At 53.7% G+C, this 14,400-nt stretch overlaps 2 protein-coding genes across 5 annotated transcripts; both read right to left on the bottom strand.

Annotated features, from left to right (window-relative positions):
- Positions 1 to 93: 93 nt before the first annotated feature.
- Positions 94 to 10,072, bottom strand: B4galt2 (beta-1,4-galactosyltransferase 2). 4 transcript variants are annotated; one of them, XM_034503841.2, is made up of 8 exons: positions 9,690 to 10,070; positions 8,383 to 8,424; positions 7,922 to 8,277; positions 7,475 to 7,710; positions 4,206 to 4,396; positions 3,867 to 3,989; positions 3,650 to 3,754; positions 94 to 956 (listed from the first exon to the last, which is right to left on the bottom strand). In XM_034503841.2, exons 3-8 carry the CDS (start codon positions 8,223 to 8,225, stop codon positions 806 to 808), a joined length of 1,110 nt encoding a protein of 369 aa, XP_034359732.1. In that variant the 5' UTR covers positions 8,226 to 8,277; positions 8,383 to 8,424; positions 9,690 to 10,070; the 3' UTR covers positions 94 to 805. The 4 variants fall into 4 exon arrangements, with proteins under 4 accessions (XP_034359732.1, XP_034359733.1, XP_034359734.1 ...); XM_034503842.2 differs by having other exon boundaries at positions 8,383 to 8,420; XM_034503843.2 differs by lacking the exon at positions 8,383 to 8,424.
- An 829-nt stretch (positions 10,073 to 10,901) lies between these two features.
- Atp6v0b (ATPase H+ transporting V0 subunit b) lies at positions 10,902 to 14,117 on the bottom strand. The gene is made up of 8 exons (XM_034503761.2): positions 13,944 to 14,117; positions 13,354 to 13,402; positions 13,046 to 13,129; positions 12,837 to 12,914; positions 12,573 to 12,642; positions 12,398 to 12,449; positions 11,905 to 12,095; positions 10,902 to 11,212 (listed from the first exon to the last, which is right to left on the bottom strand). Exons 1-8 carry the CDS (start codon positions 14,008 to 14,010, stop codon positions 11,186 to 11,188), a joined length of 618 nt encoding a protein of 205 aa, XP_034359652.1. The 5' UTR covers positions 14,011 to 14,117; the 3' UTR covers positions 10,902 to 11,185.
- Positions 14,118 to 14,400: the final 283 nt, after the last annotated feature.

The raw sequence follows: 14,400 nt of genomic DNA, 5'->3' as shown, positions 1-14,400 counted from the left end.
TTTGTTAAGTCACTAGAAGACCCTAGCCAGGTCACCTCCCACAACACAAAGGAACTTCGGGGAACCAGATCCCATTCACAAACAGACAAGGAGCTGCTCCGTTAATGTTTTTTACTAAAGCACCCACACAAGTTTCTGTGCAAGATGCAAACAAGAGCAGGTCCTGGGGCCTCTGCCTCCTCGCTGAGGGAGGGAGGCCAGAACCACTGACTGATCCAGGCCCCACCTGTCTCCCATGCAAAGGCCAACCCCATGATCCCAGGAAACAACACAGCACCCCTTCTGGTCCCCTCCTGGGGGCACTTCTCAGTAGGTGGCTTGCCAAAGCTTGCCCCTACAATATTGAATGAAAAAGGTTTCCCCTCCCCTGGAAGCATGAGGGGTCTCCAGATCTGAGAATTCCCCCAGAAGAGACACTGCCCCCTAGTCAAACCTCCCACCTTTCCAGGCCCTAGGGGACTCAAGGGGAGTAGGGAAACTGAGGCACAGAGAGGTGGAGTGACCTAGCCCAGGCCACTCCGCGAGGCAGTGCAGGGGCTGGCCCAACCCTAACAGTGAGGAGGTTTGGGCTGGGAAAAGTAGGACAGGAAGAAGGGTTGACCCCAGAGGGCCATAAGAGGGGCTTGCCCAAACGCCCCTCAAAGTGAGTTCTGAAACTTCTAGGTGCAGCTGGCTATTGAGACTCAGAAAACAGCTCACAGTCTCAGTCTTGGGGACACCCCTAGAGCAGCTGTCAGCCAGGCTGTAGGTCAGTCCTCTGGCAGGCAGTCTTCTATACCAGAAGGGCATGGAGGGTCCCTTAGTGTCAGCCTTGAGTGAGCCATGACATGGGCTGTCCAATGTCCACTGTGATGTTGGTGAAGAGTGGCTGCCGAGACACTTCCAAGACTCGGTACCGCACCGATCCAATGCCGTCCCACTTCATGCTCATCTTTGTGTTCTGAATCTTATTAAACCTAGAAAGGGAGATGAGCTCAGATCAAGGCTAACAGTCTCTGCTCAATCCTGAATCTCTGCAGCCAAGGCACAGGCCATCCTCCCCCTTCAGGTAATAAGAGACCTCAGCCCCTTCAGTCAGAAAGCTTAACAACCTCTCACAGGTCTCTGTTCAGACCTCCACCGTGTGTGTGTGTGTGTGTGTGTGTGTGTGTGTGTGTGTGTGTGTGTGTGTGTTATGGGGGGATGTGTGTGGAGGTCAAAGGGTGAAGCTGGGCCTTTTTGTGGGTTCTGGGGACTTTGGGCTTCCCTGTGAGTACCTCTACTCACTGGACTATCTTGCTGGCTGGACGCTAGTATTCGAGGCATCCCACATGTATCCCCAATGCAGTCTCTGTTCCCTGAGAGACATGTCATCTTCCCTCCAACCCTTGTCATCTTGTTTCTCTTTCATCAGTCACTCCATCTTCACTCCCGGATGCCAGACTGTACTCTGAGCAACAGGGACACAGCCATGAACAGGACATGCACAGTCCTTCCTCTCATGGCAAGTCTGCTTCACTAAGGGAGACTAGGCAAAAGAAACATCAGAGTGCTATGGGTATGAGGATGTGACACTAAGCTGAAGGCAGAGGGAAAAGTATTTCATGCAGAGGTCAGAACACACGATAAAGGGAAAACAGACTAGCCTGTTGGTTAGCGCATGTATGGGCAGGACTCTCTAAGTCATAATGAGTATTCATATTCCATGAGCAGGAAGACACCAAGGGATTCTTAACCCAGTTTTGGCAGAAGGGTGGGATAGCGAGGGGGAGGCAGGAAAACCCTTGCAGTCACCAGGGCAAGACTACAGAGACCAGACAAGGTAAAGGTGGAGAAGGGGGAAAGCAGACAGACTCAAATGCTTTGTGTGTGGTCCTGACATGCTTTGCTGATGGTCTTAACATGTAGGGTAGGGGAAAGAATCCTAAGTTTTGTTTTTCAAGATAGGTTTTCTCTGTGTGGCCTGGGATGTCCTAAAACTCTCTCTGTAGACCAGGCTGGCCTTTAACTCATAGAGATCTGCCATGGCTCTGCCTCCCTGCCAGTCTGACTGCTGGGATTAAAGGCATGCACCACCACCACCTAGCCCCTGAATAACTTTTAAATATGAGGCACATTATTAGAACCAACTTCCTTAGTCCAGAAATTTCATGCTGTCTAGTCACATCCACAACCACACAGACATCACTAGCAGATCACTAGTTGATTCTGAATGACCAAGGGTTCTGGATTTATCTGCCTGCCACTCCTTCCCTGCTGACCATGGTTTCATCTAGACCACTTGCTTTTCCATTGGCTCCCTGGACTCCTAGGGGTTTCATGCTTCTGAATTCCAACCCCGTCAGTCCACAATCCATCTCTCCACTCCTATAGTCCGAGATTAGAGCAGATAAGTCAGGGGACACAGAAGTCTCCCCTGTCAGACTCCCTCCAGTTTTATGAATTCAGGCTTGGTCAAGGTTCCTCCTAAGTTCACCCAGCAGCCAGGTCATTCCTTCACCTTCCTTGAGCACAGAAAATAAGGCCTCCAAACAAAGTCAATGGTGTCTTTCCTGTTAAGGGACTTTCCAAGGTCCTCAAAGCCTGGTACTCAGCTACACAGCACTAAAGCCCTCAGATGTTTATGAACCAAATAGCTTTATGGTTTCAGTATGCAGCAGGCATGCTCAGAATCAACTCTTATACAAGTTCCTTCATCCACTCTGGTCTTCTCCATTGGCCTGGCAATGTAGCACTGGTGAGCGTCTATGCCCAAGGGAACGTGAGGCAGGTCTCAGTAAAAGAGTAACCTCTCAAGCCCTGCTTTACGTCTCCACTATCTCATTCATCTCTCTGCCAGGAAACCACCTGTTTTCCTTACCTAGTGTGAGCCTCATGAGGGAGAGGACAGTGACTGGGTGTGACTGCAGAAGGCTTGGCACCACTCACAGATGCATCTAGAAGCTTACGGAGTCTGCTTATATTTCCCATGACTGTCAGACCTTTCCCAGCCATCCATGAATACCTAATATGGGTATCTTGATCCACACAGGTGGGGCTTGAGAGATGGCTCAGTGGTTTAGATCACTGGCTTTTCTTCCAGAGGTCCTGAGTTCAATTCCCAGCAACCACATGGTGGCTCACAACCATCTGTCATGGGATCCGATGCCCTCTCTGGTGTGTCTGAAGGCAGCTACAGTGTACTCACATACATAAAATAATCTTTCTAAAAAGTAGTTGCTCTGATCTCAGAGGGCTTGGCACCGTCTCAATCTTCTCTTCCCACACTTCCTCTGCTTGGCACCCCTTTGTTGGGTTCCTAGGATCTATGGCTAGCACCCGCTATCATCTTATCTGCTCTGACTGGGACAGTACAAGCAGGGGTCATGCAAAGCTCCTCAGTGAAGTCTCTGAGAGCACTGATGGAAATGTGCCTACGCAATGACAACACAAGCTGGCATCTAAATCCTAGTCACCTCTAGGAACCAGGCCAGAGGTGCCAAGAATCACCTTTAGAGGTCAGGAACATTTGGGTCATTTCTAGGGATTCAGTTGCCTCTGGAAAGCACTTCTCAGGGGCCAAGGATGCTCAGAGGCCTCCTCTATGGGGACAGAAATCAAAGGCATTTTGGATATTGAGAAGTTATGGCTGGGGATCAGGGGTTCCTGGGGTCAGGGGTGCTGGGGTCACCTCTGAGGGTTGGGCTCGTTATGTTTGTCCCGGTCGTGCTTGATCATTCGGTAGCGGCCTATCCGGACATCTGGGCGTGAGATCTTCATCCCAGTCAGAGAGATCCTAGGATAGGAGACAGGCAGACTGAAGAGGCACTGGGAAGGGTAAGGAGCCCCACCCAGTCTGTGCCTCCTCACTCCCTGACCAGCCTGCTCTCTGCCCCATCTCTATTTACCGGTTGAAGATGTCATCGTCCTCGCCGCCCCAGCCCCAGTACTCGTTGGGAAAGCCATTGATCCTCAGAAACTGGGACTTGCTCAGGCCTGACACACCTCCAAAGTAACTAGCATAGGGCAACCTATGACACGGAAGAGCAGTTGTTAGGGTCTCAAGGGGAGTCAAGATGCAGGGTCACAGACAGTGTGTAGGGACCATGTGTAAAAAGGACCTAGGGAAGATTTGCATTACATAGAAGGATCTGAACCAGGGACCAAAGGCTAGGAGGATACTGAAGCCGGGACTCAGGGCCTGGGTGAAGTGGGGGTGGGTAGGTCTGAGTCTAAGAGAGTCTCACCGGAAGCCAAACTTGTCCATGGCAATGGCAAAGTGGCGGGGCTGGTCACCACAACGGTATAGATTGCGGTCATCCATAGGGACCAGGTCCACATCACTGAAGATGAAGCAGTCATAGGTAGCATCCTCTTTCAGTGCCTCTAGGAAGCCCACGTTGAGCAGCTTGGCTCGGTTGAAGGTCTCCTCACCATGCTGGGGGATGGGTGGATGGACACAAATCAGCTTTGGGGCCCTGACCCGCAAGTACCTGCCTTTCAGTTTCCATCATGATCCCAGGGCCCCATGCGTTTGTCCCCCACCTCCACAACTCCCTCAGATGCTCAGGATTAACCCCAGCTTCTCACCCTAGATTCCCCCCCCCCATTTACAGTTTGGTTCCAGTCTCCTCTTGGGTGTTGTAAGAATCCACAGCCCAAACACATTACATTGCTTAGACATCACAGAACATGCTGGACTTTTTGGTTACCCAGGCACTGGGGTTGACCAGCAGTTCCCCGTCTAGAAAACTCATGCCTGGAAAGGCTGACTGCCAAACAAACCTCCAGGCCCCAGTACAGCTCCCCCTTCTCTCCACGCCTTCATTTATACCCGTGTCTACTGGACCACTGTTTAGCGAGCTCATCTCATTCATTCATTCACTCACTCATTCATTCACACACACACCCTGCGACTTTCTCCTTTGTACTAGGTGCGCCTCCTGTGTGCCAGTGGAAAGTCTAGTGACGAGGAGCCCTGGTTTATCCCCCTACTGAGCCTACAGTTGTGAGGTGAGACAAGGGATGCCCTAAGTGACCAGTGCTGAAGTAGATCCTCTGGCCCGAGTTGATGCACTTCAGACTCCCTGGACAGCCCCAGAGACAACGCAGGAATGCGTTAAATGATCTTGTCTTCCCAACAAAAAAAGATGAGCACAGGGCTATGGCAGTCACATCTCTGTGAGCTCAGGACCCAAAGAAACAGGACTGCAGAGCTCCCTGGCCATACAGGCCCAGGCAGCTCTGGACAGAGAGGGGAGATCTGACAAGAATTGGCCCTGGGCTTCTGCTGCAACCCTTGCTAAAGACAGAAGCATCTGCAACTCGCACCTGTGAATGGGCACCCCCCAAAAACAGGGGAGCCAGTGACCTCTCCCTGCCCTAGCCAAGCCTGAGAGGTGGGAGCTGCTCTCTCTGGAACAGTGGACTGAACTACACCCGCTCACTGAGTTCCACCAGCCCTGAGAGGGAGTGGCCGTTTTCTCCTGGCTTATTTATCATCATTCACCTAGCCGCTCACCAGCCCAGACAGCTCATGAACATGATCAATTCTCTGCATGGAGGGAAAAAAACAACAACAAAACAAATAAAACTAAAAACACACACATACACAAAAACAAACAAAAATAGCTTCCCTCCAGACATCACCCTACCTTTTGCCATTCCTTCTCAGAGGATTTTTTTTTAAAAGAGTTGTCTCCAATTAGTTATTTTGTCAAATTTGATTCTTTCTTCAACCCACTGCAATCTGCTTCCTCCCCCACCATGCCCCTGAAATGGCTCTCACTAGGCCCACTGTGTTGCTAAATCCACTGGACATACTTGGTCCACATCCCTCTCACTCCCCCACAGAGCTCACAGCTGCCAGGCTTCCTCCTGACACTGACTGCTGGGCTTCCAGGATATCCACTTCTGAGGGATCCTGACACTCTCCAGGGCCATCTTCCTTTCTCCCTCTAACCCTTCAACGCTGTCCCTGCCCCAGTATCCCATGCTCTGCAGGCATGTCAGATGTGGTGGATTTTAAGAAATTTCTAGCTGGTGAGATGGCTCAGCAGGTACAGTAATTCTCATTGTAAGTCTGGTGATCTGGGTTTGATCCCCAGGACTCCACAAAGTTGTCCTCTGACCTCCAAAAGTGTTCTGTGGTGATGTGTGTGTGTGTGTGTTCGTGTGTGTGTAAACCAAATGAAACAATTATAAAAAGCAGTCTCTAAATTACGGGCAAATGAGATAGCTCAGTTAATAAAGCATTTGCTGCACAAGCCTGATAATCTGGTCCAAGGAACCCAAAACCCATGTAAACCACGAAGGAGAGAACCCACAAAGTTGTCCTCTGACCTCCACAGGTGTGCCATGGCTTGAGCGAGCACGTACCCGTGCACGCACGCTCGTGCACACACACATACACACACACACAATTATGTAATAAAGAGATGTCTACATACCAGCGTTTCCAGACCCTCCTCTCCCTCAGAGACATCCCTCCTAGGTCCAGACTCAGTCTGACTCCCTGTAAGATGTCCTTCCTCTACCTCCCGCAGGCTCCTATCATTCCAGACAAGAGAGCATCCCAAGCCACACTCCTCCACATTTGGCCTAGCTCCTCCGGGCCCCATCCCACTCACAGGTGTGGCCATGAACACAGCCAAGACTAGAACCCTTGCTTTGTTTCCACATCTCTCTCCTCTCTTACAGTAATGTCTCCCTTTACCCCTTGTACTGCCTCACCCATAAGCACGTTCACCAGCTCTTTTCTGGCTGCTGTAATCCCTTCCTAATTGGTCACACTGCTTCTTGGCAACCCCTCCCTCCATTGGTCACATGTAATCACAACAGCATATATGGGTTACCCCTACTTCAAACAATGGTGCCCCACAAGTCCAGGCTAGACTTCAACTGTCAAGCACACCTTTCAAGCTTTTCTTGATGTGGCCTTCCCCAATTTCTCTAGCTAACCTCTGCTACCCAGCCTGAATGTTGAACTCCACGCCCCAGCCAACAGTTCCTAAACACAAGGGATCAGCTCTCTTGCTAAGCGCTGGTCTTCCAGGCTCCTCTTCCTAGAAGGTTTACCTCCTTCTCCCTCTGCTGCCTGCTCATCTCTCATAAGCTACAGAGATGAACCAGGCCTCTGTGTTCCCACTGCCCTTACTCCAATTCCAACCATATTCCTTCCTCCCGAGTCCCCCAGGGGCAGTGAAGGTATGGTATGCATCAGGTCTTCTCCGAGACCCAGTGCCTGATATCCCAAAGAGATGTTAAAACAGGCCATGTACACACTGCAAGGGTACATGCCAACATTTATATGTTCATATCCCTTCCTCACACATAACCTTCCTGTGTTCACTGATAGACATGCACTCTCCATATCCATGCAGACTCACACAACCGTGAACAGGCAAGGCCCCACAGATTTCGCCCCGTGTGTCCACCAACAGGCACGAGGGTGTACACCCCACATTCCTGACCAGCACACCCACAGGTGCACAGCCAAGGGCTGCAGACCACGCACCTGGTTGATGACATAGACACCATAGCGCAGCCGCTGCCGCCTCAACATGGGGTGCAGATAGTGGAGCCAATAGCGTAGGTGGTGCTCCCGGTGTCTAAAGGGGATGATGACTGCCACTGTTTGGGCTGGGGTGCAGTCTGGTGGAGAATAGCGGCCGCCCAGGAGCACGCCTGGGTTCTCCCTCTGCACCCGTTCCAGAGGCATGGGTGAGGTGAATTCGATGACCACTCGGCCCACTGCAGCAGGACAGTGTCAAGAGTCAGGGTCTTTGCCAGAATCCAGGGACACTAGCCACCTGAGAGTGGGCAACAGAGCCCCAGGAACTGCCCTCTTTCAATAGACCTGGAGTCTTGGTGCCCCATGTTAACCATAGTCACATTCTCTAGTCACATTGGTAGGCTCCTCCTCCCACCCCTACAACAGGTAGGCTCTACTCTACAGGCTCACCAAGACCAGGCGGCACGTCAGGACAGGGCGGAATGACTGGAGCTGTGGGGCCAGGCCTGGCACTGGGCACTTCAGGAAGCCCAGAGCTAGCGGCAGTGGCGTTGGGCCGAGAGCAGTTGGTACTGCTGCTGGCTGCAGGGTAGAGGGCATGGGCTGGGCTCCGGGTACTGAAGCGGCTGAAAAAGGCCAGGTGCTGGGCGTAGACGTCAAAATAGAGGATGACAGCCACAAGGAAGTGCAGCAGGCAGAGAAGGAGCACAGCCTTGCAGACCCGCTCCAGCGTCCCCCCCAGCAGTCTGCTCATCCCGCAGGTGGCCAATGGCCCGCCCAATGGGCCCAAGCATCCGGCTGCCAGCCTGAACAGGGGGAGAGAAACAGATCCCACAGGTCAGGATAGGACAGGTGATGAAACCCACTGCTTCCTAGTTGGCTGCTCATTCACAGATCCCTCTCCTCCTTACCTTTCATGCACCTTGACACTCACGGGCTTGTTTGTATTCTACCTGCAAACACACCAAGCTCAGCGTCTGCTATCCTAGCCATACCTCAGCACTAAGCCACCTAAACACACACATAAACCCTCACTGTACAAGTCCGTACACGCATGCCCACAGCCGTACAGACAGGTGAATTTGATTACCCAGGATTGCACCTCAGCACCGAACCGCTTTTGTCTATAGGCTTCACCTGTGCCCCAGAGACCAGCCTCCTCATAGGATAGACTCCTCAACACAGGACACATGGTTTAGAGAAGGGATCACTTACTGAGTGCCTATCATGTAGGAATACTTTACTATGACTTCATTTAGTTCTTCCAAGGGCCATGATGAGAAGTCACTTAGACCCATGGCCAGTTTGGGCACTCAAGTCCCAACAGCAAGGGGCTAGCCAACTAGGACCAGGCTGAGATGAGTCCTTCAGCATTCAGGAGTGCCCCCACCCCAAAAGGAGAGGATGTTTAAAAGGGTCCTTCCCACTGGAACAAGGGGCAAAGGCATACTTAGGTGGGGGCAAGCAATATAGAGCCCCCACCTAAGTTCTCAAATTAGCTAGCTCTGGAGCCTGATTAGCGAAGCTAGCTCCGATCCCTGAAATGGAGTACACTTGGACCCCAGAGGACTAAAGTTCATAGGCTGGCAGAGGTGCTGGTGGAGGCTAGGGGTGTCCTTGCTTGGACCAGTTCTCCCCTGTAGTCCCAAAAGATCAACAAACACTCCTGGCCGTGCTCCTGAGAGCAGAATATCTCAAACATTCACAAAATCACATAGACAGCTTTAGTACCAGCAGTAGGCACCCACACTCAAGGGACACACAGAGACCTACATATAGAGCTAGACACACTTGGGGTGACAGTAACATACAGCCACATATATCAACAAACCGCAGCTCAGATTTATACAAGCGTAGCCATACACCTAGACCCACGTGCAAGTATTCCCACCCCTCCCTGCAGGACAGGGGCTCTGGGTCAGGCTAGCCACCAAACTGAGGGGTGCGTCTGGGCGGGGCTGGGAGGCTGAACACGTGGCACCCCGGGACGGGGGAGGCAGCAGAAGACAGGTGGGTGTGGAGCCCTGGGGAGGGGTGCATGCAGTGGGGGATGTGAATGTAGGGCCGGGGCCGAGCGCCTCTGCGAGACACAAGGCCGGGGCGAGCGAGGACAATGAGGGAGGCCGGATGGGGGCGGACGCCGGAGCCCAGGAGGCTAGCGGGATGGGGGTAGGGTGGGGTGCAGCCTGGCCGGGGATAGCGCCGGTGCCTCGCTCACCGGGTCCTGGGCTGGGATCTGTGGCGGCGCGCGGGCGGCCCCCTAGCCGGGCCGGGTCTGGAATGTCGGGGCCCTGGGTGGGGGGCCGCGCGCGCCCTCCTCTCACGCAGCGCTCCGGGCTCAGCAGGGGGCGCCGCTCCAGCTCGGGTAGCGATCCCGGCTCCAGCAGCTGTGGACGGCTCTGTCCCCCATGGCCCGGCCCCACCGCCGGGTCAGCGGTCCCCGAGGCTCCCGGGCCACCTCCTGCCGCCGCCGCGGGCCATGGAGCCAAGCCGCCCCGGGAGGCAGGGCGGGGCCGGGCAGACCCACGGACCGGCGGACCGACGGACCACTGCGCTGCCGCCTCCCTCCCGCGCTACGGCTCCTCGGAGGGGCAGGCCAGGCCGGCGCGCCCGCGCGCGCGCCCCCGCGGCCCCCGCCTCCAGTGCGCCCGCACGCGCCGCGCGCCGCTCCGCCGCCCGCCCCTGCCGTTGGCCCTGCGCGGCCCAGCCAGCGGGGAGGTGCTTTTGCAGATGCCTGAGACCCAGGAAGGGCGCAGGAATCCATCAGGTTCCTCCACCAGCTTCCCTTAGGGATGTAAGGCGACCAGGAGCCGGATGGCTGGGTCCTTTAGGTAGTTGGGAAGGGGTCTGGATAGTGGGCGACTCAGAGGGTTAGGGTCTTGTCAACTCTTTCCTGGGAGCCCGAGTCAAGGTCAGCCAACCAGGGTTGCCTGCTGGGTAGACCCTTAAAGGTGTTGACCGAAAAGGACTTACTGGGTAAAAGCAGGTTGGGTAAGATTGGGGTGGAAAGAGTTGTATAGGAATAGGCGGAGCTGAACAGGGCTCCAGGAACTAAGACGAGAGAAGAGGTTTCTGGAAGGGTTAGGTGTTTATACAGGACTATCAAGAAAAGTAAAAAAAAAAAAAAACAACTGAGCTCCAGTGAAGACACAGGTGCGGGGAGTTTCAGTACAGTGCCAGAGAGAATTAGCTGTAGTAAGTTTGGGTCCTAGTGTACAGGGGTCCAAGGATATAAGACTTTGAGGATCTTAGAGCCCAGACTCTTCCAGCATCACAGCCTGGGTGGTGGCTACCTCCCACCCAAGAGCCAGCACTGTCCAGAGCAGAGATGGTGTGTAGACAGAAAGTTCCAAGAGGCTGGAGTGAGTGCATAAGCCCTACCCTTCCTCTGTGAAAGGTGTCGCAAGGGGCCAACAGAAGCCTCACTGACTTGGGACAAATACCAAGTTTATTTCACAAACACTAGGAAGATGGGCTGGATGGGGGTTGGGGGGCCATGGGTGCACAGCTGTACACAGTCACCATCAGTAGCCCACTCCCCACACTGGGGTTCAGTCTGGACTGCAATGCCTCCAAAGTCAACAGGCATCAAGAGGTGAGTGCAGGAGGGCCCTGAACACCAAGCCCCAGAAAGGCTAAGGGACACGGCTCCAGCTGTCCCAGGAAAACCAGCAATAAATAACAGTGGGGCACGGCCCCACCCACACAGGTCATCTAGTCACCCATCTTCACTCTGGAGGTCTGCAAAAGAAGAACAGGACAAATCAGGCAGGGACAGTGACCAGTGGCAAGATCAGAATCAGCAAGCCAGTGGGTGGACAGACAGACCACAGATGGATGACCAAACAAGGACAGACACTATGACAGACAGACATGGATAGTAACAAAGGAGTTCAGCTGTACAACAAAGAAAAGTCCCAGAGACAATGTCAGTGTCCCCAAGAGTCAACCCAGTCAAGCACCCTAAGTTACATTTAGACCTTCAGGCCAGTCTTTTCAGTCACAAACTCACGCACTGACAAAACAGGAATTTAGATATGCTATTCTACTGACAAGATGTCATACACATACTAACACAGACCCTGAGAGAGAAATACCACAAAGACTCAGAGACAGAGACTCAGAGAAATACTCAGAGACAGCAGAGGAAAGAGATGCAAATGGAGGGACTAAAGGAGAGACACGTGTGCATATAAAGCAGCAGACAAGGGGGGGGGACCAAGAGCAGAGACAGCAGAGGAAAGAGATGCAAATGGAGGGACTAAAGGAGAGACACGTGTGCATATAAAGCAGCAGACAAGGAGGGGGGGGGGGGACCAAGAGATGGGAAGGGGCTTGGGTAAGGAAGGAAGGCACTTCTGTTCCTCTGAGCAGAGTAAGGCAGGGCTGGGGCCAAGAGCAAAGAGGCCACGGGTCCCTAGGGGGATTCGCACCTGAAGGATCGCGACGATGACCCCAAAGAGGCCAATGGCACTGCCAAAGATCTCCACGATGAGAATTTTTACAAAGAGGCTGGGGTTCTGTGCATCGGCCAGGGCGGCCCCACTGCCCACGATGCCCACGCAGACTCCACAGAACAGGTTGGACAGACCGACTGTGAGGCCAGCCCCAAACATGGAGTAGCCTGAAGGATAAGTAGCTCAGGTGAGGCCGAGGCAAGCAGGAGATGAACAGTCCAATGTGGGCTAACGGGCAACCCCACTCCAACTCTGCAGAGCACAGCAAGGCAGCTGAGACTAAAAAGGTCTAGAGCCAGGAATTGGATCAAGTGTGGAAAGCCCAGACATGTCCGTGTGGTGGGGTCTCACTGTAGTCATGCAGTGCTGGTTGGCCTCAACTTACTTAGTGCCGCCACCTCCCATTTCTGGGATTAAAGGCCCAAAGCACCATGCCTGGCAAGACAAGACCTCTACGTTGCCCACTTACCTGCATGGTAGTTTCGATGGCCAATGGCCTTGGGGTCAGTAGCACTGAAAGGCTGTGAGAGACAGAATAAGTCCTCAGAAGGCATCCCATAATGCACCTAACTTCTCTTCCCTCCAATCTTTAGGGAAAGCACAGACATCCCGACGGTCGCCTGTCCCTGCTGGTCCTCCCTTACCTCAGCCATGTTGCTGATGACAATTGCCATGATGATGCCATAGATGGCCACCGCCTCACAGAAGATAATGCTGGCAACCATAATGGCAAATGTTGGGGGAGGGGTAGAGAAAAGAGATAAGAAGGAAATCAGCCATTTCTTCAGAAAATCCCCAGCCAACTTTCCTTGACTCACATACACGCTACGATGAGACTGGTCACAAGCCAGTATGTCATCAGACCTCCATCGCAGCTAGTTTTGACGTTCAAAAGCCACTACACTTACCTGACCAAGTTCTTGGTTTTGATTCTGGGGGCTTTCACCCCACCCCCAATGATGGAAGAGCCAGTAATATATATTCCCCTGGTGGAAGGATAAGAAACCGATTAAAGGAGCCCAAGTAGTCACTGTCCTCAGGATGATTAAGAACCCAGTGATGATTCCACCAGCCACGACTCAGCACCTCCCACTTGTCCCACCACTTCAACACTCACCAGGCTGCTCCAACCACAGACAGAGAAATTGCTAGGCCAATGCCTAGATTCGACCACATGAAGGGGGAAGTTTCCGTCAGGAACCTGGTGTGGAAACAGGGAAGAAGGCAATTCAGCTGTGGTCAGGGAAGGGCAGGGGAGACCACACAAAACTCAGCTCGCACCCAGCTCCAGCCCACCAGTCCCAGACGTTGCATCTCTAGATTTCATATTTCTCAAAGGTCTGTGTGTCTGAGAGCTGGGCTGGAGCTCAGATCACAGCAGAGGGAAGGGGCTCCTACGAGAATCCTCTCCGTGCCCTCCCTTACCATGCCACATCAAAGCGAAAGCCCAGGTCAAAGATGGTGTAGCAGATTCCTGCGGCAATGAGGGAAAGAGTTAAAGGGCTGCTCTTTCGAGACACAGTCCCCAGTCTAGGAGAAAAAAAAAACTTGTCCAACTGTCAAAACTGCCAGCCACCTACATCTAATTAGACAAGCGAAGAGTCCCGGAGCGAAACAGCACCTCCACCCAGGCCTCCATTTTTTTTTTTTTTTTTTTTTGGCCACTCCCTAGGTAACCAGTCTTAATGACACCAAGCCCCTTCACCGGCTGGAGGGAAAGGGCGCTGCGTCCAGGCCGCGCCAGATCCTGCCGGCCCAATCGCTGTTTACCCAACAAGCTGTCAGAATGGGGGAAGGGTAAAGAGGAAAAAGAGGAAGCGAGGCGCCCAAATATGCGGCTCGCGGACGAGAGGTCAGGAACCTGGTGTCACGATTCTGGAAAGGCCAGTGTGGCTCTCGCAGCCCAAGGCCGGCCTCCTCCGTCGCGGGAGGGCACCGCGCTGGGCCGGCTCCGGCTGCCACCTGCCTCCCGCCCCAACCAGCAGGCCACCTTGGCCCGCCTGGGCCCCGCTCACCCACGACGATCATGCAGGCCCAGAAGGCCACAAAGATCCCGAGGTAGAGCAACTCCAGCCCCGTCATGGCAGCAGCGACAGCAGGGGTCGGATCGGTGGGACCTGAGCTTTACCGCGTCCACCGTCCGCCCCGCAGTCTGTCGACCCGCCCCGCAGCGCCACCTGACCGGCGCATGTGATGCGCCGGCTCCACGTGACCCCCGCGCACAGTGGCTGGCTGCCTGAGACCCGGCCCTGGTAGACGTCATGCCGCGGAGCACTATGGTGGTTGTAGTTTCTTTGGGAGCTCTCCTCGACAGGTACTGGCTCTCCAGTTGCGCAGCCTGTTCCTTTCTAAACTTCCCACTGGACTCCCAGTTTATTCTCCAATCACTGCAGATCCTTCGGGTCTGTTTTAGTCCTACCTAGTTCCCTCTGGTTGAAGCAGGATTTCGTGGTCTTCGCATTGCCTAGCTAA

This window comes from Arvicanthis niloticus, chromosome 5 (assembly GCF_011762505.2).
Source record: "Arvicanthis niloticus isolate mArvNil1 chromosome 5, mArvNil1.pat.X, whole genome shotgun sequence".
NCBI lineage: Eukaryota > Metazoa > Chordata > Mammalia > Rodentia > Muridae > Arvicanthis > Arvicanthis niloticus.
This window is presented reverse-complemented; position numbering and strand designations above follow the sequence as displayed.

Bases quoted from the DNA above. Each gene is read 5' to 3' on its own strand.
- B4galt2 (XM_034503841.2), bottom strand. From the start codon at position 8,225: ATGAGCAGACTGCTGGGGGGGACGCTGGAGCGGGTCTGCAAGGCTGTG. The intron at 4,397-7,474 runs GTGCGTGGTCTG...CCCATCCCCCAG, and splicing joins GTGTCTATGTCATCAACCAG to CATGGTGAGGAGACCTTCAA. The intron at 3,990-4,205 runs GTGAGACTCTCT...TCCGTGTCATAG, and splicing joins ATGGACAAGTTTGGCTTCCG to GTTGCCCTATGCTAGTTACT.
- Atp6v0b (XM_034503761.2), bottom strand. From the start codon at position 14,010: ATGACGGGGCTGGAGTTGCTCTACCTCGGGATCTTTGTGGCCTTCTGG. The intron at 12,643-12,836 runs GTAAGTGTAGTG...TATGGTTGCCAG, and splicing joins AAAACCAAGAACTTGGTCAG to CATTATCTTCTGTGAGGCGG. The intron at 12,450-12,572 runs GTAAGGGAGGAC...TGTCTCTCACAG, and splicing joins TCATCAGCAACATGGCTGAG to CCTTTCAGTGCTACTGACCC.